Source organism: Macaca nemestrina, chromosome 5 (assembly GCF_043159975.1).
Source record: "Macaca nemestrina isolate mMacNem1 chromosome 5, mMacNem.hap1, whole genome shotgun sequence".
In the NCBI taxonomy this organism is placed as follows: Eukaryota; Metazoa; Chordata; class Mammalia; order Primates; family Cercopithecidae; genus Macaca; species Macaca nemestrina.
In genome coordinates, this window is record NC_092129.1 from 126,686,960 (window position 1) to 126,709,440 (window position 22,481).

The window sequence follows — 22,481 nt, forward strand, 5'->3', positions numbered from 1 at the left end:
ATTTTTAGTATCAGCTTAAAAATTTTTACCAAGAGAGCCTGAGATGTGGTGTTAAAGTTTTTTCTTTCTCTTTTTCTTTTTTTCTGAGACAAAGTCTCACCCTTGTCACCCAGGCTGAAGTGCAATGGCATGATCTTGGCTCACTGCAACCTCTGCCTTCCAGGTTCAAGCCATTCTCCTGCCTCAGCCTCCTGAGTAGCTGGGATTACAGGCACCCACCACCATGCCTGGCTAATTTTTTTTTTTTGTATTTTTAGTAGAGACGGGGTTTCATCATGTTGGCCAGGTTGGTCTTGAACTCCTGACCTCAGGTGATCCACCCGCCTCAGCTTCCCAAAGTGCTAGGATTACAGGCATGAGCCACCATGCCTCGCCAAAGTTTTTAGTGTGAAATAATTGTAAATTTACAGAAAAGTTGCAAATATAGTAGAGAATTCCTCATACCCTTTATCCGACTTCTGTTGAAGTTAACATTTTATATTACTATGGTATATTTGTCAAAACTAAGAAACCAATATTGGCACATTACTGTCAACTGGACTCCATACTTTATTTGGGTTTCATTAGTTTTTCTACTCATGTAATTTTTCTGTGCCAGGATCCAGTCCAGGATATCACATTACATTTATTTGTTGTGCCTTCCTATTTTGCACTGATCTGTGATAGTTTATCAGTCATTTCTTGTCTGTCATGACATTGATGGTTTTGAAGAATATTGACCAGGTATTTTGTAGAATATCACTCAGTTTGAGTTTGTTTCATGCTTTCCTCATGATTAGATTCGGATTATGGTTGGGTTTTTTTCTGTTTTGGAAAAGGATAACAGAGGGTTCAAGTGTCCTATTTATCAAATCAGAATGTACATGCTATCCAGATGAATATTCACTGGTGACATTAATGATGATCACCTATTTTATAGTATTTACAAGCTTTCTTGCTACTTTTTCATCCCATATCTGTTCTTCGGAAGCAAGTCACCAAATTCAAGCCCTACGCTAGGTGGAGTGTAGACTTAAGCTCCAAATCTTAGAGGGAAGAATATCTTCATGTCTCTAAATTTATTTGAGGAGAGTTGCTCTCTTAACAATATTGAATTTTTCAATCCATGAACATGGTATTTTGTTTCATTCATGTGAGTTTATTTTAACTCAGCAAAGTTTTGTCATTTTCAGATCTTGTAAGTCTTCTGTTAAGTTCATATCTAAGTATTTTATTATATTTCTTCATACTCATAAGTAGACTTTGAAAAGTTTATTTTCAGTTTGTTTGTGGCTAACATATGGAAATATTATTAGTTTCAGTATATTGATTGTCTATCCTACAATCTTGTTAAATTCACTTATTAGTTCCTGCAGCCTTTTTTGTTGATTTCTTAGGTTTTTCTACATAGATGATTATGTTGATTACAAATAAAGACAGTTTTCTTCTTCTATACTAATTTATATGAAATTTATTTATTTTAATATTTTTATTCACTAAACAAGCCCTTAATACAATAATGAATAAAAGGGGTAAAAGCACACATTTTTGCCTTACTTCTGATCTTAGGTAGAAACCATCAGTCTTTTAACACTGAATGTTAGTTGGTTTTACATAGAAGCCCTGCCTCAGGATGAGAAAATTCCCTTTTATTCCTAGTCTATTGAGAGTTTTCTTGTAAAATATCATGATTACATGTTGAATTTTGCAAAAAAAAAAAAAAAAAAAAAAAAAAAAAAAGCTTTTTCTGCCTTCACTGACTTGATTATATAATTTTCCTCTCATATTTTCTTAATATACAACATTGATTTTTTTTTAATTTATTTATTATTATTATACTTTAAGTTGTAGGGTACAGGTGCATAACGTGCAGGTTTGTTACATATGTATACTTGTGCCATGTTGGTGTGCTGCACCCATCAACTTGTCATTTACATCAGGTATAACTCCCAATGCAATCCCTCCCCCCTCCCCCCTCCCCATGACAGGCCCCTGTGTGTGATGTTCCCCTTCCTGAGTCCAAGTGATCTCATTGTTCAGTTCCCACCTATGAGTGAGAACATGTGGTGTTTGGTTTTCTGTTCTATTTTGCATTATTGGGATAAACCACAATTGATTATCTTATAATATTCTTTTTATATATTACTGGATTCAATTAACAAAAGTTTTATTTCATATAATTTATGTCTATGTCCATGGATGATATTGATCAGCAGTTTTCTTTTTTGTGATATTTTTGTCTGGCTTCAATATCAAAGCAATACTGGCATTTATTTTCTGAAAGCATTTGTATAGCATTGGTGTCATTTCTTCCTTATATGTTTGGTAGAATTTGCCAGTGAAACCCTCTGGGCCTGAGCTTTGTAGGTGTGTTGTATGTCTAAGGAACATTTTCATTAATAATACACCTATTTAGATTTTATCTTTCTTCTTGAGCAACCTTCAGCAATTTGTACATTTCAATGAATTTGTCCATATCATTTAACTTGCAAATTTCTTGGCATATTTTGTTCACAATATTGCCTTATTCTTGTCCTTTTAATGTCTGTAGGTTTGTAGTAATGTCCTTTATTTCATTCCTGGTATTATATGTATTGTAACGATAATTTCTTATTGATACTTTACAATTGAAATCAAGCACTGCAGAATTTTTCCTACTCTTCCCCTCTGTCATTTGAGCCTGGTTCTTTTTGTTCTTGGATAACTTTCTCTTATTTTTTCCATGGGGATTTGTCTGTTTAAGCTTTCTTTCTCTTATAGGGTCAATAATAATAAGCTTCACTCTCCTAGGAAACTAATATTTCATTTGTATTTTTCAAGTGACTTGTATAAAATTGTGCCAGTTCCTCTCATGATTTTTAAAAAGTTTTCTCTGTTTTAATGATTATTCTCCCTTGGTCATCATTTCTTACTTTGAATATTTATGCTTTCACTCTCTACTTTTTGTATTTTTATTTTTATTTTTTTTACTTTTATATGTTTCTGGTTTCCCTCCTGTGTTGGATTTTTTCGAAGATCTAACATTGTAATTTATTTTTTGACTTCATTAAATTTTTGTTTTTTACTTTTATCCTATTTCTTTATTCTTTTTTCCTACATTTTTTCTAGCTTTTACAATTGAGAATTGAATTCATTTACATTCATTTTTTGTTATTTTTTTATCTAAGTAGTTAAACTATGAATATTTTTCTCATCATTGTTTCAGTTGTATCCTCTTGATTCTGATATGCAATGTTTTCATTAACTTTTTTAAAAAGAAATTTTGTAATTCTAGTTTTTCTCTATTTCCTAAGAGTTGTTTAAAGAGTTAAAAGTCTTTTTAGGGTGAAAATCATTTTATTTAGATTTTGTTGCTAATTTCTGATATTATTGCACTGTATCAGAGAATGTTTGTATAATCTTCTTTATAAGTTCTAGTGAATTTTTTCTTTGACTTATTGTATGTTTAATTTTCAGGAATGTTCCCTGTGCATATGAGAAGGTAAATCTCTATTTTCAGAGTGTAAAACTCCATATACATTCATAAGAACTACCTTATTGAATATCTTATTTGGATCTTCTGTAACTTAATTCTTTGTTTGGCCTGTCTTGAACAGAGAGTGGTGTATTAGTGTCTATTATTTGTGCATTTTTGTCTATTTTTTCTTTCACTTTCTGTTTCACGAATGTAGTTTCTACGTTATTCATTGTATAGATATTTTCACTACTACATCTTCATTTTGAATTGTGGCTTTGGCATTATAAAATACATTTTTTGTTTCCTTTAATAATTTTTCACTTGAATTCTACCTTGTCCGGTATCAGGATTACACGTTTTCTTTTTGATTCTTTTTATTTGCTTGCTGTACCTTCGCCCATCCTTCTATTGTCTAGCTTTAGCTTTTTGAGCCATTTTGTTGTAGTTGTGTCTCTTGTATCAAGTGTAGAGTTGTTCTTTGTTTCTTAAAGCAATCTGAATATTTTTATTTTAATAGATTAAGTCTATTTTCACCCATTGTCTGATAGGTTTGGTCTTATCTCTGTCAAAATACTCCTGTTGTAATTTTGTTATCTTATTATGTAAATTCTGCTCTACTGATTATGTTTCTTTCTCAGTGTGATTTGTTGCCTTTTCCTAGTCTGCTTTTAATTTCTTTGGGATTTAGGGAAATTTATATTTTTATTTTAGTGGTCTTTATACTACATTTACTACTCCTTGTAAATATCCATTTCAGAATTCTGTTATTCTCCCTTTACATACCTTGAGCATCAACTCTTTGTTGTGTTAAATTTAAATTATACCTTATTATCTATGTGGAAATTAATGAATTTATTCTATTTTCTCCTTTTCCTTATGCTTTTCTTCTTGTTTAATTATATTATTTCTATCTTATCAGATTATATAATATTTATAAAATACTCTTTACATTTTACCTTTGTTTCAGATCTGCAATTAAATATACTCGGTGTTTGTCACCAGCACCTTTACCAGTATTCCACAGTCACATTTGGGTTTAATAAAGGTTTTCCTCCTTTGGAAGGACTTGTGAATACAGTACTCTGAATTCTTGATATTTTAGTATGTTTTTCTACACTTTTATTATTTGAATGACAGCTTGCCTAACTATAAAACCCTTGTCTCACTGTTCTTCACTGTTTTTTTTTTTTTCTGAATTTCTTAGAAATACTGCTTACACTGCCAACATGTATGTTGCTGATGTCAATCTAATTGTCTTGCCTTTGTGACTCTTTTTCATATGAAGATGAGAGTTTAAAACAATTTTGCATTTAAAGTCTAATAGCATATGTTTCAGAATTTAAAATCCCAGTTACTCCAAAAAACTTTAGAAAGGAAGATGCAGGGTTTTTTTTTTTTTTTTTTTTTTTTTTCTTTTCTGGAATGTTCTTTTGAATTATAGTTTTAAATATAAATTATGTTATTTATTTATTTATTTTTGGTTTATAGCTCAAGGACTCCAATTACAGATATGTTGAAATTTATTTGTCTTCTATCATTTCTGATCCTTTTAATGTGTTTGAAAAGTCTATTTTTATTGGCTATGCTTGTTTTCTCCTCATTGTCGTTTATAATTTTAAGTTAAATCTATTCTCCCTGGGTTTCTAGTAATTTAATCATTGGTCTCATCTGAGATGATTTTGTCTTTTTGATTCCTGAGTAAATTCTTATTTCATGTATTCCTTTTATACATCATCTGTCTGAATTTTTTAACTAATAAAAATACTTGTATAATGTTTGTTAATCCAGGTTACAGCATTTTGTTTCAGTTTTCTTTATGTTTATTTTTGTGTGAGGAAAATATGAAAAGTTTTTATTATGTTTTTCTTTTTATTCTTTTTTTTTTTGGACGCTATCTGACAATTCTTTTCAAATTTGAAATATCCTGCATGTATTTTGACCTGCAATAATAAGCAGGGTTGTACATGTTTGGGTAGCTTGCTGGACTTCTTAGTTGCAGATTGTCTCTTCTTTTATATATAATGAAGTTAGAAGTTTCTTTAGCTAATGAGATTGCTGGGTAGGACTTGGTGTGTTTACTGCTGGGGATGTGGAGGAGTGAGAAACATAATGTGTTGATTTTAGATTCTTGTGGCATATCCACGGGAAGATGTTGAGTAAGCAGTTATACACAGAGAAGAAGCTCCATCTTATTTAGAGAAGGAGAAAGAATGGGATATAGAACAGAGTTATAAGGAATTATCTTAGATTGAATGAAAGACCCCTGTTTACTGTAATAAAATGAAAGAGGAATGGATGGGTGCAAATGCAGGTAAGTGTGTTGGTTTGGTGGCAGAATGTTTGTATCCCATTTTTTCTTAGAATGTTGGGACAAGGAGAAAAAAGCGTTTGTTGTTTGGAGGATATTTTATATAGCAGAAACTTTCTATATACATGAAAAATGTGGTAGAGAGGAGATACAGGAAATATAGAAGTTGCATTGAAGTCCAGTTGAAGCTGGAAGTTATAATCTGTATGATTACTATAGTATTTTTCCTCCATAGCCATACTTAGAACATAAGCATAGGCTGAGGCTGTTTTCAGTTTGGTTTACTCAGCATTGGAATTTGCATAAGCCAGTATGGTGGATGCAGAGTGAGGTAAAGGGGAAGAATTTTAGTTAGAAAGTGGTTGAAATAATTAAATGTAGCATTTAAGCTGGATATGCAAAGAACCAAAGACAGAAAAGGACAAATTATAACAAAAGGCGTAACTCATTGGATATTTTCCAAGAGCTTGGCTCTTTTTACAGTACTGTACATGCATTTTCTCATTAATCTCATAAATCATTATGAGTTGTAAGTGGAAAAACTTTACCCTTTCACAGATGAAGAAACAAAGAACTAGAGTAAATAACTTGTCCAAGGTGACATAGCCATAACTTAACAATCAATGAAAATTCTGCTCACCAACTGGTTAGAAATCATGTTATACCCAAATATTCTCTCGTAGTTATAGAAAATAATGATGAAACTGTTGAACCTACTGCTTTTAATAATATCTATATATCTATATCTATATCTATCTATCTATATATTGTTTTTCTTTTTGAGATGGAGTCTCGCTCTGTCACCCAGGCTGGAGTGCAGTGGCACGATCTCGGATCAGTGCAAGCTCCACCTCCTGGGTTCAAGCCATTCTGCTGTTTCAGCCTCCCAAGCAGCTGGGACTACAGGTGCCCGCCACCACGCCCGGCTAACTTTTTGTATTTTTTGTAGAGACGGGGTTTCACCTTTTTAGTCAGGATGCTCTTGATCTCCTGACCTTGTGATCCACCTGTCTCAGCCTCCCAAAGTGCTGGGATTACAGGCATGAGCCACCGTACCCGGCCTTTTAATGATATCTTAACTAGAATAAAGAAGGATTGGCTTTACGTTTAAAAATACTCATTTTGCAAAAATTATAATGACAAACTATAGCAATTCAAGTATTAAAATAATATATATTATTTGAAAATAATATAGCCAAAAATACATCATGAATAAAGGATTGTTAAAACCTCAACTTTTTGGTGGCAGTGGATCTCCCTTTCTGTGCCAAGAGTTGCATAAGGCATTTTCACAAAGGCTCTTGTTTTCTTAAAAAACAAAATATATGAGGTTTGGAGTATTAATGTCATTTTATGCATAACATCAGGTTCAAAGAGATGAAGGGATTTAGTTAAACATGCACAGCTAGTTCCATGGCAGAGTGAGGGTTCTGGGTCTAGTTTGTATGCTCACTGCTGTGCATGATACCTTCCAAATGTTTGTCTACTCGGTCAGCCAGGAGAAGCTTCCTCAGCCTTGCATCTTCAGTACATCCGCAGGCATGCTAGAGATTTGTTTACAAACGAAGAATAAACTATGCCATAAGATCAAAGTCAAAATAAAGTGTTTCCTTAACAAAGCAAGGATCTTCCTTAAAATTAAACTATATTTTCATGATCAGTAAACCATACCTTCCACCTGATTTTGAAGATTCCTATAAGCAAACTAAATTACTTTCCATCCTTTTATTTTTTGTGGGTCACAGCATGAAAGGAAATACACATGGAGTGCAAGTTTCACATGCCTGGTTTTAGTTAAATTTCCTTTTTTAAAATAACTGTTTTGTTGTGGAATAAATCATTTTTGACGTTAGCTGCAGAAATTAGATGGAGGAATAATGTTAAGCATGACATTTTCTCAATTATGTTATATCAAGAAGGGAGTTAATAACAGAATAGAAAAACAATAAATTGGAGATGGGGCTGTGTTTTATACTTTTTCAAATGCCAAACAAACTGGTCTGCACCGGGTTATCCAGGTTGTAAAAGTAATCAAGTGATCAGGTTAAGTTCTGGTAACAATACTAAAGTTCACAAGCTGGTTGTGTCTTGCATTTGATTATTTCGAGGAAATGCCAAGTAGAAATTATCCTTTCATTTCTTGATGAAACATTATTAAAATCCATTATTTAAAAATGAAGAGAGTGTTCTTAGGTAAAGATGACCGGCCATTATCTTGTAATAACTAACTGCATAATTGTCCAACAGTAAATGCTAGAGCTTTATCCACAAATGCTGTTCTCTTTTCCTTTATCCCCTTGAAACTGAACATTGAAGAATAAATAGTCTGTTCCTCCTTCCTTGATATACCCCAATGATTGTAAAGAAGGGTACCTGTAGTTTTATATTATGTTTGGCACTAGTCTAAGTATTGTAGGTGATTAAAAAAATTCATATAAGTTATGTTTTCTACCTTTAAAAGAATGCTTAAGTCAAACAAATAACACATATAAACAAGACACCTGCTAAACAACTTAGCATAATAAAATTCAGTACTAAGTGAAAAGCTATACAATGCTATAGAAGTTCATAGAAGAGAGGGATTCATAAATGCAGAAAGAGTCTGTAAGTCTATTTTGAGATCTGGGCTAGAGTAATGTTTCTCAAAGTGTTGTCCCAAGACTAGCGGTCTCAGCACCTTCTGTAAACTTATTAGAAATGCAGTTTTCAGGGGTTTGCCCCAGACCTACCATATCAGGAACTCTGGGTTGGGACCCACAATCTGCAGTTTAACAAACCTTCCAGGTGATTCAGATGAAGCTAAATTTTGAGAATCACTGCTATAGATAATAAAGAATGTGATATTTTATTCAGTTAATATGTTAAGTGTCTAATATAAAGTAGGAAGAACACAGTCAGTTAAATCTTCAAATAATTGTGGAACTTCATTATTGATGAACTTTGCTGATGGCTACTTATGTTTTTTAAACTCCTAGTAATTAAAATAAAATGATATTAGGTCATTAGACAGGTAGAAAAAAGTAGAGATTTTATAAATCAAAGTAGTCATGATTTTATAAATCAAAGTAGTCATCTAATCATGTATTTTACCATTACTTTTAATGGCAAAAACTGCAATTACTTTTACACCAACCTAATAATTTCAAATTAATTATTTCTACTATTTGGCAACTGCCTTACCCTCTTTATTTTATATACAGAAGATATAAACTACAGATTGTTTTATAAGTCACATATGACAGTACCTGGAAGTAGGAGAAGTTAAATGATCTAATGACTTACAGCAGTGCGGGTTCTCAAATGGCTGCATTAGAATCACCTGGAAAAATTATTAACACAGACTGCTGGCCCCCACCCAGAGATTCTGGCTTAGTATGCTGCAGTATGGCCTGAAATTTTACATTCTGAAGAAGTTGCCATGTTAAATGAAGCAGTTGATCTTGCCTGGTCTGAGGACCATATTTGAGAACTACTAATATGAGAGATTCCTTCTGACTATTGATACAAGTATTGAGTTCAGATAAAAATATTGCATTGTTTCTCCATAGTATTAGGATCCAACATATCCTTGTCTTTAATTTTTTAGGCTTTTTAAACTGTAGCTTTCAAACTAAGTAGATCCAACGTTTTTTCCTCCAATATTTTTATATGCTTTTCTGTAGAACTACTGGATTAGCAATAACTTCTCTCCCTCTAATTTGGCTAATTTTTAGGAAAGCATTAATCTTTGCTCCTTTTATCCTCAATTGTCATCTAGTGTTTGTAAATAAAACTGTTATAGATGAAATATTTGGCTTTAGTCGGCATTTCACAGTCTAATAAAATGCAGGAATTCACACAAGTGGGAGAATTGTTGTTTAGATAATGTAATATGGTTGAATTTTTTCTAAGTGCTGATTATGTTTGCCAAATTTTAGAGGCTCTTCTGTGCTTTATTTTCTATAATTTTGGGAAATTTATTAGAATATGAAATTATGGATGACAGTGTTGTAATATGCTTCAGTGCATTGCATTCTGAGACTCTTTCTCCCTTAAACTTATTTCAACTCAGGTATTTGAGACATTTACAGGAAAAAATGCTTTTGTTTTACTTCCTATCTTGCTTTCATCTAGGATAAAATGTTCTTTCTGGTATGAATCAAGTGTGGTAAATTGCTTGCAGAGAACTTTGCTTGTTGTGATGTAGCATTTTGCTGGACAGAAACAAACGCATGGCTCATAATGACTGTTAGATTTCAAAAAGTCTGGGGTGTGTACATGTGTGTATATGTGTCAACAGGCTCTTCCTTGCTATCCTTTATTTTGTTCGGACAGTTTAATAGTTGTACTAATCTGCAGATATTATACATTTTAGGATTATTTTCCGCTAATATTTATTGTTTTAGTAGATAAAGTGTCAGATACATTTGTATTCACTAGCAATTGATTCATTTGGGAAAAAAAGTTAGCTTCCAAAAGGTAGATGTAAAATAAGATGCTTAACTTGAACATAGTAATGTAAAGATATATATAACTAAAAACAATTATAATTTTAACAGCTACCTAAAATATGCATTTTAGATGTTTATTTTAAATAGGTGTATACTAACGTGCCAGATAATTTCAACTAATAACCTATAAATAGCTCCATTCCTAATGCAAGTTTTGTTTTTACTTTAAAATGTAACTCTTTGAAGGCAAGGTCAAATTAGGTCCAACAAAATGATCAGTTTTAAAGTAAAAATGAAAAAGTGAATATGAATAGGACTGATATAGAATATTGGTCACATTTACCTCGGAGATAAGATGGTCTATTCTCATAAGAATGACTATACAGTACCACAGTTATTTTATAACTTAACTCAATTATCTGCCATTATGTACACATTTTTGTTGTTTATATAGTCACTTTATGAATTTCTGAAAAAGTTATTTGATGTTGGGAAAAGTTAATATCAATAGTCCAGAAGTAATTTTAATTTGTCTATTTGTATCTAATGTTCTTTAATATGTAATGTTATATGTTGTTATTTTGGTAAGCAGACCTCAAAACTGAATTCTCTATTTCTTTTTATCAAATCATTAAAAGGGAGAAGCAGGATCCCCTGGAGCTCCAGGGCAGGATGGAACACGGGGAGAGCCTGTGAGTACCTTCTCATTTCAGTTCTAAAAGATGAAGTTCTTTTCCTGTTTTGAAATCCTTTCGGTTATTTAAATTCTTCTCTCAGATGCCCTATTATTTGTTCAGTGACTTCCAGATTTTAGATGTTGTAGAAGCTCCTTGTGAAACACCATAAAATATTGAAATGTTGAATCCTCTTTTAGAAACCAGGAAGAATTTTGCAAACAGGGTGAGTCACAAACCACAAGCACTCATGCCCAAACAAATGCATGGTTAACACAAACATCATGGTCTGTTGCTGAGCCTTTAGTCAATGTCACTTTACCACTCATCTATTGTTTCATAGTATGGTCTTTGGGATCTTGTGTTCAATAAAAATCAGGGGTAGAGAAACATGACTAAGAAAGTACTGAATCTGAAATCTAGATATCTACATTTTTAGCAAGTGTCCCAGGTGATTCTGAACTTCAGGTGAGTTTTAAAAATATAGTTTGCCCCCACGTTTTATTCCTACAGCTCATGGCCAACATTTAAATACCAGCAGATCTTATTTTATTCATCAAAGGTACCTACCCTCAAGAAATTTGAAATTTGCTTTGTGGGGAGCTAGGTTAAGAAGTGAAGTAATAGTTGAGATGTATTTTTTATCACATTTAGCACAAAGTGTTCAGTTGAGATTTCAGAATTTAAATATTGTACGTAAGAGGGAGAGAGGTACCACCAAAGCTTCTTAAATAGGGTAGAGGGATTAAACTGCTCTTAAAGTTACTTAATAAAATTTTCATTGAATTTCATCTTGTGTATGATTATGTACTGGGGCAAGTTCTATATAATGCTATTGCCTTCCAGAAGCTTATAATTTAATTTGGAAGACTGAAAAAATTGATGCAAATAATTACCAACTGTTTATAGTATGGGCCAAATATGAATCTGATATGGAGTCAGAAAGCCAGGGTTTGGAGATGATTACTGCTACATTTCATCAGTGTGAGCTTGGAGAAGTCACCTCAAATCCCTGAATATCTTTCTCTAAGTATGAATAGTGTAGATGCTTATAATGCTTACTACATAGGGTTGTTGTGAAGCTTACATAGGAAATTTTTAAAAATTGTAAGAACATTGCACAAATGCATGGGGCTATTCTAAGTGCTGAAAGAGTATAGGAAGGTAATCCTGTTATTGAGGTGCTTGAAAAAATTTTTACCAAGGGTTTGGGCCAGGTTTTGTTCATGAAAGGATGACTGGGAATTAAAGGAAGATGGGAGAGAGAGAACTCATCTGAATGAAGACACATATGTGAGATGGTTAAAAGTGTGCCCAGGAAATAATGAAATGATCTTAATAAGTTCCTGAATCTGCACAGAATGGTCTCTCTTGGGTGTTAGAAAGTAAAGGTTGAAACTTGGCTAGGGCCATGAAATGGAGAGCCTTGACTGCAAGCTTGAAAAGTAAACCTTACTCATTTGTCATTGAAGTTTTGTGAGAAAAAAAGATAACATAGTAAAAAGAACGGTTTTAGAGGCAGTGTATGAGCTTCTGGTGTGTGTGGAATGATTGGAAAGGAGAAGAAACTGGAAACAGGGCACTAGTTAGCAGACTGTTTTGACAGACCAGGCATGAAGTGGAAGGCCTCGACTAGGGCATTAATAAGCATGGAGCGAGTTCAATAGGGTAGCATCAGCTCAACATATCTGAGCCATAATTGATGCTATTTAAGAAAAATTGTGAGCATTGGTAACTGGATATAAGACTTAGTGTGATTATTTGTTTATGGTATTGTTTCAGAGTATAAAGTGTATGTGTGTGTGGGTGTGTGTGTATGAGGGAGAGAGAATAAGAAACACAAAGAGAGGTGAGAGAAAGAAAGGTGAATGGGTAGAAGAGAAGGAAAAAGAGGAAGAGGGAAATAAGAGGCAACAGACGTGAGAGCTTGGGTATAATTTAGGATGTGACTGTGTTCTAAATGTTTGTGAGTCAGTTATTTGGAATCTGTAACTCATTCTCCTGTAGAAACAATGTTAGAAAGGGCAGACTGACTGGCAGGTCTGTGTAGACCATAATTCAATGTGAGGAGCACATATTTACTTTGAACATGATGCTATTGAAATCTCTTAATAAAACCTAAAAAGAGAAAAGAAATATTAAACATAGGCCGATGTGGTGGCTCACGCCTGTAATCCCAACATTTTGGGAGGCCGAGGAGGGTGGATCACGAGGGCAGGAGATCAAGACCATCCTGGCTAACATGATGAAACCCTGTCTCTACTAAAAATAAAAAAATTTAGCCGGGCATGGTAGCACGTGCCTGTAATCCCAGCTACTCGGGAGGCTGAGGCAGGAGAATCACTTGAACCTGGGAGGTAGGGGTTGCAGTGAGCCGAGATTGCACTACTGTACTCCAGCCTGGGTGATGGAGCAAGACCCCATCTCAAAAAAAAAAAAGGAAAAAGAAAAAGAAAAGAAATATTAAATACAAAATGAGGAGTGCTTAGAAGATGCTTTCCTTTCCCAAGGCTGCTTGTTTCTCACTTTTATCCCCGAAAAGACACTGGTTTGGGTTTGTTTTTGCCCTGCCTGCTCCCACTTTGTTCAAGACTTATTCCTGTCTAGAGTTGTTGCACTAGAATAATTTACCATTCCAGGAAGTGTGGTCCTTTAGATTTTAACCGTTTCCTTCTTTCCTCCCAATACTCCTTACATCCCTGTAACGTTTAGCTTCAGTGGTGAGGGAAACACAGTGGCTGCCTCATGGAGGCTTACAGCCTAGTTGGGGAGATAGATGGTAAAAGGATAAACAAGCAAAAACTAAATTACCAAGTTCGAAAAGATAGACAAACAAGGTGCTGAGGCAAAGATTAATGTAAATAGGGTAGTAGAGCTTATTGAGATGAAATTTTTCCTCCTAAATCTAGTGGGTAGAAAACTGGGAGTTACTGAGTGAGACTCTCCTACTCCAGCCCAATAGACTGGAGAAGACAGGAGGGGCCCCTTTACTTCTTTTCCTCCATTCCCCTCTCTTTCTTGTTAAATGGCGAAGAGGAAGCCAAGTTTCCTATGCCAGGAAATGCACCCTGTTAGGAAAGCAATTCATAGGTTAAGTGTCTCAAATTTGCTGATGTCTGGAAACAATTCTTCTGGTCTGTATTTTCTTCCAAATAAGAACAGATAGCGTTACAAGCTATTTTTTTTTTTATTTTTACAATTAATGAAAACTTGGTTTTTATTATGCTGTGCAAATGGATTCTTATCATTTGTGGAAAAGCTTTGAAAATAGAAAAAAATCCATAAAGTTTATATATTTTGTGACACAAAGAAATAAACATTCTTCCATTGTGTGGGAATAATGGTTTTAAGTAGTTGTAATAAATGACTTGGCTCTACTATAAAGGGCATATTCACTTTATTCTATAATGTGGCAGCCAAGAAAATTAATGGAGCTTCAGATGGAAGGACAGAAGCTCTTGGAAAAATGCTTTAAAGCTAATTGAACACAGCTTATGTCAGTCTAATGGTGATTCATCCCTGTAAGCAGATTGATACTGAACACTAACTCCCAGAATTAAAATTAATGGCTAGCGCTATAATTTATTAGGAAATGATTATATTGCTTCAAAGTACAAGTACATTCACATGTCAATACTTTGATTTTGAAAGCTAGTATGTGTCAATCCTAAAAGTAATCCAATCCTAAAAGTAATTTACTTTCTAAGTGGTAAATTATACCTAATTAACTTCAATTCAGGAAACTGTAAACTCAGGTCTAACAATGGATAGATTTATTATAACTTGTTTCAACCACGAATTGCTGTGTTTAAAGATTATATTCTTTCAATTATTTATTCAACAGTATTTACTGAGTGTCTACTTTGTGCCAGGCATCATACTAATTGAGGAGAATGTGAAGATTAATGAATCGTGGTCTGGCCATCAAGGAGTCAGATGAGCCAATAGATGGCAACACAGTATGAATGTTATGAATGTAGGTATGTAGGGAGCCTGAAAGGCCGTGGAAGATGTGTATAACCTTACATGAGTCTGCAGGCGTTGCCAAAAGTTATGCGTTCTTTTAAAAAAAAAATTGCATGCCGGACGTGGTGGCCCATGTGTGTACTCCCAGCATTTTGGGAGGCCAAGGCAGGTGGATTACTTGAGGTCAGGAGTTTTAGACCAGCCTGGCAAACATGGTGAAATCCCACCTCTACTGAAAATACAAAAATTAGCCAGGTGTGGTGGTGGGCGCCTGTAATCCCAGCTACTCGGGAGGCTGTGGCAGGAGAATCGCTTAAACCTGGAAGGTGGAGGCTGCAGTGAGCCAAGATCATGCCACTGCACTCCAGCCTGGGTGACAGAGGGAGACTCTGTCTCAAAAGAAACAAAAACAAAAAAAAAACGATATTATGAGATAGAATTCACATACAGTTTACCTATTTAAAATGTATAGGGATGCCTTCTTATAAACACAACTCTCTTGGCCAAATTCTGGATGATAAATATGAGTGGGCTCATCAAAGTTGTTTGGCCTGGCAAGGCAGGAGTGTGCAGCATGCATGTTCCAAAATATAGAAGCAGAAGAAAACATATTCTGAGAAGAACTGACAGTAGTTCAGGCTGCCATGTGGTACATGAAAGGAAAGTGATAGAAACAGTAGGCAAGGTTTTAGGGATAGATAGTGGCCAAACCAGGAAGGACTTTAGATGTCTGTGCTGTTTGCACTTAATTCTGAGAGTAATGGGAGCCCTACTTCCCTACTTAAAACCTTTGACTGGAAGCAGTTAGTGAGCTCTGTCACCTCTAGTAACAACTAAAGCAAGAATGGTCAGAGTTGGGAGGAGGAGAGTGGGATGGATTTGAAATGAACTAAACAGGTACTAGCAGGGCTTGAGGATCCACTGGATGTGGGTAAGATAAGAGATGACTCTCCAAAGTCTTACTGCATGGATGGATACAGAGGAACACCAAACAGTAAGCAGGGAATAGAACACAAAGAACCAGTTTGGGCTAGTGCAAGTGATCCAAAAATATTTTTAAATGGAACGTATCGAAATAATAACAAAGGTATTTAAAGAGAAGGTCTGTATTTTGGGATAATTAGAAAATAATAGGCTTGAAAAAATAGAAATTAATAAAATTGCAATAAAAAATTGTGGGTCAGATCCAAGGAAATTTTAGATGAATTTCTTTAAATACTAGTGGTAGTAGGTTAAAAAATGCCTCCCCCTAAAAAACATCAGATCTTAACTTCTGAAACCTGTAAATGTGGTTTTATTTGGATAAAAAGGTCTGTGCAGAAATGATAAAGTTAAAGATCTTCTGATGGGGAGATCTTGGATTTTCTGGTGGGCATGAACCAGTCAGTTGAAAGTTCAGAGCAAAACTGAAGTTTCCTAGAGAAAAAAGAAATTCTTCCCATGGATTACAGTGTCAGCTCCTGCATGAGAGTTTCCAGCTTACACCTCCTAATTGTCTGTCTTATGGATTGGTGTTTGCCTAACCAGTCCCCACTCTTGCATAAACCAATATTTTGCAACAAGTCTCTGCCGTGTATATGTGTGTATACATACATTGATATATCTCAGCTGGTTCTGTTTCTCTGGTGGAACCCTGACTGATGCAGATTTTGTTTCCGGGAGTAAACTACCTAAGTACCTAAAATGTAGAGTGACTTGGGAACTGGGTAATGTTTAGAGGCTGTAAGAATTTTGAGGCACATGGTAGAAGTAGTCTATATTGCCTTGAACAGACTATTGGTAGAAAAATGAATGTTAAAGATTGATAGTGAGGGCTCAGTGAAGAAGTGGAAGTCATGTGGAGAAAGCCTTTCTCATCTCAGAAAATATGTATAGCATCATCAAGACACTGTTGCTAGATGAATGGCCATTAAAGGCACTGTTGATAAAGGAGGAAAGAGGAACATGCTATAGGAAACTGGAAGAATGGTGACACCTTGTCATAAAGTGGCAGAAAATTTAGCTAAATGATATCCTGTAGTTATGCGGAAAGTAAGACTTCTAAGTGATGAACTTGTATATTTAGCTGACAAGATTGCCAAGCAAAGTGCTAAAGATAGAGCATGATTTTTTTTTTTTTTTTTTTTTTTTTTTTTTTTACTGCTTATAGTAAAGTGTGAGGAGAAAAAGGTATTTGAGGAAAGAACTGTTAAGCAAAAAGGAACCAGCATTTGATGATTTGGGAAATATCCTGCTTATACAGATTGCAAAAGATGTTAAAATTAGCAGCTTCACTGTTACACATGCATGCTGGAAACAAGGTTAAGGTTGTGGCTAGACAAAGTTTGCTAGTGCAAAAGAGATTAGATATGGGACTCATGAATCCATTCAACCAGCCCAGTGGAAGCCACAAATAAAGATATGAGATTATCCAGGAGAAACCTGGGGAGGAGCCTCTTGTATAATTGTGTAAATCCTCATTATATATACAGGAAACTTACAAGGTTTCGATAATGTTATATCAGCAGAAACTCTGCCAGTTTGGAACGAAAGGTACAGAGACAAGACAAAGTGAGGGAAGGCTGTTGGACACTCAAAATTTTTATAGGTAGGAAGCAGGCTGATAAAACTACTCAACTTCAATTATGTACTATCTTTCAAGTAAAAAGGAATAGTGATTCCAAGGCTGGAATCGTGGGCACAGAGGCCGGAGCTTCTCACCCAGAGGACAGGGTCCCAAGTCCAGAGGGGTATTCCTAGGTCATGAAACCTGATGGAATTTTTTTCTGCTGGATTCAATATTGCAGGGGATCAGTGACTCTTTTCTTCTCTTTGAATAGGTATGTTGATAACTTATCCTTTGCCTGTTTTAACATCATAATTGGGAAATAGATAACTTGCTCTGTAGTCTACAGGTTGATAGATGGAAAGGGATTTTGTCCCAGGATGGATCACACCCATAGCTGATTTAGATAACAAGATTTGGGACTTTTGAGCGATTTATTATTTAGATAAGAATTTGAACTTCACTGTAATAAGTTGAGACTTTTGTGGACATTGGATTGGGGTGGATGTATACTTTATGTGGGATGAATGTGAATCTTGAAGTCCAGAGGGTAGACTGTGTTAGGTTGAAAATTACCCTCCTCTGAGACATCACCTCTTAATCCCCGAAATCTGTAAATATTACCTTATTTGAAAAAAAGGTCTTCTGTACATATGAATGAGTATCTTGTCACAGGGAGATTATCTTGGCTTATCCCAGTGGATCCTAAATGTCACACTAATGCCCTTGTAAGACAGAAGAGACAGAAGCAGAGGAAAATTTCATACAGAGAAGAGGAGGGAGTAATGAGACCATGGTGACTAAGATTGGAGTGATGTATCCACAAGCCAAAGAATGCTGGCACCCACCAAAAATTGAGAGAGGCAAGCAATGGAATCTTCCCTTGAGTTTCTGGAGGACACACAGCCCTGAAAAGACTTCGCCTTCAGACTTCTGCATTCCAGAACCGTGAGGGAATAAAATTCTGTTGTGTAAACCAAGTTTGTGGTAATTTGTTACAGTAGCTATTGGAAACTAGTACACTAGACTTTTCGTTTAGTCTAATTCTTAATCATTTTATGTAATGAACCTATATAAAAATGTATGTGAGTACATATTGGTGTATATTGCAAACTGTTGGTAGCATATGTGTTGATCAAAAATATTTGGGCTTTCAGCAAGTCAATAAACAAGTTGGTTTCAATGAGAATTTGAAAGCAAGACTCTTCAGTCAATATTTTCTGTACTATCAATTTTGTTAAATTCTCATGTATTTTTAAAAATTTAATTTGTCTAATTTCTCATTTTCCTACATTTTTCATTATTGTATTAGTAACTTTTAGCCCATATTTCTTCTCTGTATTATTGTATCGTAAATTTGAAACAATTAAATGGATGATATTTAATGTGCTATATATAATAGTTAAAAAATATATAAATATATATGCGTAAAAAAGGATCTGCATGGATACAAATCATATGGTTTAATTATGTTTCAATTACTTTGCTTATTTTTCCCCAGATGGGTTTTTGATGTCTGTTATGTTGCATTTTTCTTGCCATTATTTTATTTTCTCCCATGAGCATATATTGTTTTTGTACTATAACAAAAATTGAGGCCTAGATTTTGAGTGCTTTTTAGTGTTTTTTTCTTTTAAAAGATGCCAACTTTGCTAGACTACATTTTAGTTTTTATGCTAAGACTAAAGGACAAGATTGTTTCAAAGAATCCTTAATGTTTTGGAAATTTCTTTTCCTAACTTAATATTTTGGAATTTTCTTTTCCGAAAATCACTCTGATTTTATCTTGGACAGCTAGGTGGATGGTGAGGACAGAGCAATATGAGAGCAACAGTAGACTAAATTTACTAGTAGTTGAAAAAACAGTAACAGAAAATATTCATTTTCAATTGAATTCACTTTTAGACCCAAGTTATCATGTTGACCAGTTAGTCTTCTTTGGCCAATTCTTGCCAACCAAGTTACCTGCAGAATTGTTTCCACTGCTGCTTTGTCATAGCTATTTTTGTCCTGGTGCTCAATCCTAATGGCATGTTGTTTTTGATGTTAACATTTTCATCAGGCAATCTAAATCATTTGCTTTCTAGTTCTCTGCTCACCGGCCAGGTCCACTGTGTACAGGGAGCCTTATGGCTCACAGTGAAAATTTGTAGGCAGGGACTGGGTTCTGTTGTGAGCTGAGATCCCTGGAGCTCCATGAAAAGGAGAAAAAGAATGCCATGTTTCCTGGATCTATGGAGGTGAGCGCATGTTTCTTAATGAAGGATGGCCTTAGCAGTTTTATTTTGGAAATGTTTGCTGTCTCATTTTTCCAGGAATAAAGACATGGAGATCACTGTAGTGTGGTTGAAACACTGGCTCATAGAGGCTTTTATTGTTTCCTTTCCTCATGCCTTTCGAATTCTTGCTTAACCACATGTTATGCTTGTCTTTATGATGTAATGTTTACTGCTGAGCCAGTCCAAGTTACCATGTACTTAAGAGACAAGTAGATCTTTTGTTTAATCATCTTTTCTGCACTGTGATTATTTGGCATATCAGTTTTATGCATGTACACAGAAGACATGCATAAAATTATTGGGGAATATTAATGATGAATTGCTGTGATAATTTCCCATGTGGAATTACCAATCTACTTTGTGATGCTAGTAAAGTGGAGGTATCTTTATTTGCCTGCTTGATGGTATGTTTTTATTTAGATTGAAAAGAAAGAAGAGAAAAACCAACTAGTTCTATTATTGTTTTTACTTGGTTTGCAATCATATGGTAAGATGTTTCAGTCTTTTGTACAGGTTTGTAATACTTTTTCTCACCCCTTTTTCAGGCTCCAGGAGTGGCACATACCAAGTATGTGCCAAATAAACCAACTTTAACTTTAAACTCATATATCTGCTGTTACAAATTTCACACAGCACTTCTTAGTGTGAAGGCAATCCACATGTAACAATTTGGATAGTACAATTTGAAAATTCAATTGTATTTATTTTTGTAATAATGTAGTTATGTATATAATTATAAAACAATATTACTGTATAAAACACTATTACAATAATATATTGTCATAGTAATTATGCTTTAAAATATGATTGAGAATAACTCTTACAGTGCATTTTGAAATAGGCTTTATCTAAAATAATGTAAATGCTCAGTTTATCTATAGGATTGACTAAATTTGTAAGCAATATCTGTAGCTGTTTGGTCTTCTACAATATGACATTTGGCAATGTAGTGACTGTGAAAATATTGTGTCGTTTATTTTGACCTCACAAAGCAAATGTTGGCTCATTATCTGTATAAGTTAGTTAATAAAGTCCCACCAGGTTTAATCACAGATCTGTTTTATTCTTTCCTATTATAAATGACATAAATATCATTGACATAGTAAAACTGGACTACCATCAAACAACAACATAAAGTAACATTGTTGATTTTAAATTTAGAAGCTCTGTGTCTATGGCACTGATCATTTTTTTGTGTTTTTCTAAGAAATCTTCATCTTCTTCTTCTTCTTTTTTTTTTTTTTGATGGAGTCTCGCTCTGTTGCCAGGCTGGAGTGCAGTGGAGCGATCTCAGCTCACTGCAAGCCCTGCCTTCCGAGTTCAAGCGATTCTCCTGCCTCAGCCTTCTGAGTAGCTGGGACTCCAGGCACATGCCACCACGCCGAGCTAATTTTTGTATTTTTAGTAGCGACGGGGTTTCACTATGTTGACCAGGATGGTCTCGATCTCTTGACCTCGTAATCCGCCCTCCTCAGCCTCCCAAAGTGCTGGGATTACAGGCGTTAGCCACTGTGCCCGGCAAGAAGTCTTTTAAATTATTGTTATTGTAAGAACCACCGATAAGTATTAAAGTATTTTATTTGATTTTTTTCCCCTTTTCTATCCATCTCTTTATAATTTGAAAGAGGCTTTACTGAGCCCTGAAATTTCAAGAGGAATAAATGCTATTGCAAATATGAGATGATGTATGATTAATTCTTAGAATGGATAACATATCCTCTAAGTAAATAGAATCTCATTGTTGCTTATGTAGGCTCAGTAGTCTCACTGGTATGGGGACTGATTAAATTGATCTCTGATTTGAAGAGAATGGGTGAAAGGAAACTTACCATGTATATAGGATATCAAGTCTAGATTTTATGGGTTGATATCATGTAAACAGACTTTGACTTTAACAATATGGATTTGAACTGTATGGGTCCACTTATCTGTGCTTTTTTTCAATACATATAGTGAAAATTTTTTTGGAGAGTTTTGACAATTTTAAAAACTTGTGGATGAACCATGTCACATAGAAATATTTTTTAAAATAAAAAGTTATGTCACAAGTGCAAATAATATATATAGATATTACTCTGTATTATTTACTATAATGAAAATTTCAAAACTTACATATACAAACATTTACAGAGCATACATAGTGCCATTTGCAGTTGAGATAAATGTAAACCAATGTAAAGATGTAATATTAAATCATAATTGCCTAAAATTAACTGTAGTGCATATTGTATTACTGTAATAATTTCATAACCACCTCCTGTTGCTATTGTGGTGAGCTCAACTGTTGCAGGTATCAGCTTAAAATGCCATGTGATGCTAATCATCTCCACGGGAGCAGTTTATCTTTCAAATAAATTGGGTATTACAGTAGAAAGTGATCTCAGCCGGGTGTGGTGGCTCATGCTGTAATCCCAGCATTTTGGGAGTTCAGGGTGGGCGGACCACTTGACCAAGCCCAGGAGTTTGACACTAGCCTGGTAGCATGGCAAAACCCCATCTCTACAAAACATACAAAAAATTAGCCAGATGTGGTGATGTGTGTGTGCCTAGTCCCAGCTACTCAGGAGGCTGAGGTGGGAGGGATCACTTGAGCCTGGGAGGTCGAGGCCCCATTGAGCAGAGATCACATCATTATACTCCAGCCTGGGTGATAGAGTGAGACTCTGTCTCAAAGAAAAAGATCTCTCGTGGTTTTGCATATTTTTCATTGTTTAGTGCAACACTGTAAACTTTGAATAACATTATGAAAAAATAGTACATAGAAAGTACCACTAGTGATTCTGGAAGTGCTCCCAAAAAGCAGAAAAAAAGTTGTGACATTTTAAGAAAAGGTTTTATTGCTT

General features: G+C 34.7%; 1 protein-coding gene across 3 annotated transcripts in view; it reads left to right on the top strand.

Moving 5' to 3' along the window:
- Window positions 1-22,481, top strand: part of LOC105479541 (collagen type XXI alpha 1 chain) — a 197,532-nt gene that overhangs the window by 142,390 nt on the left and 32,661 nt on the right. For 2 of the 3 annotated variants that reach the window (XM_071096926.1, XM_071096925.1), the window contains one exon: window positions 10,813-10,866. In XM_071096926.1, coding sequence (XP_070953027.1) covers window positions 10,813-10,866 — 54 coding nt within the window. Of the gene's footprint in view, window positions 1-10,812; window positions 10,867-22,481 lie in introns of those variants that run through there. The other variant, XM_024792114.2, reaches the window with a different exon arrangement.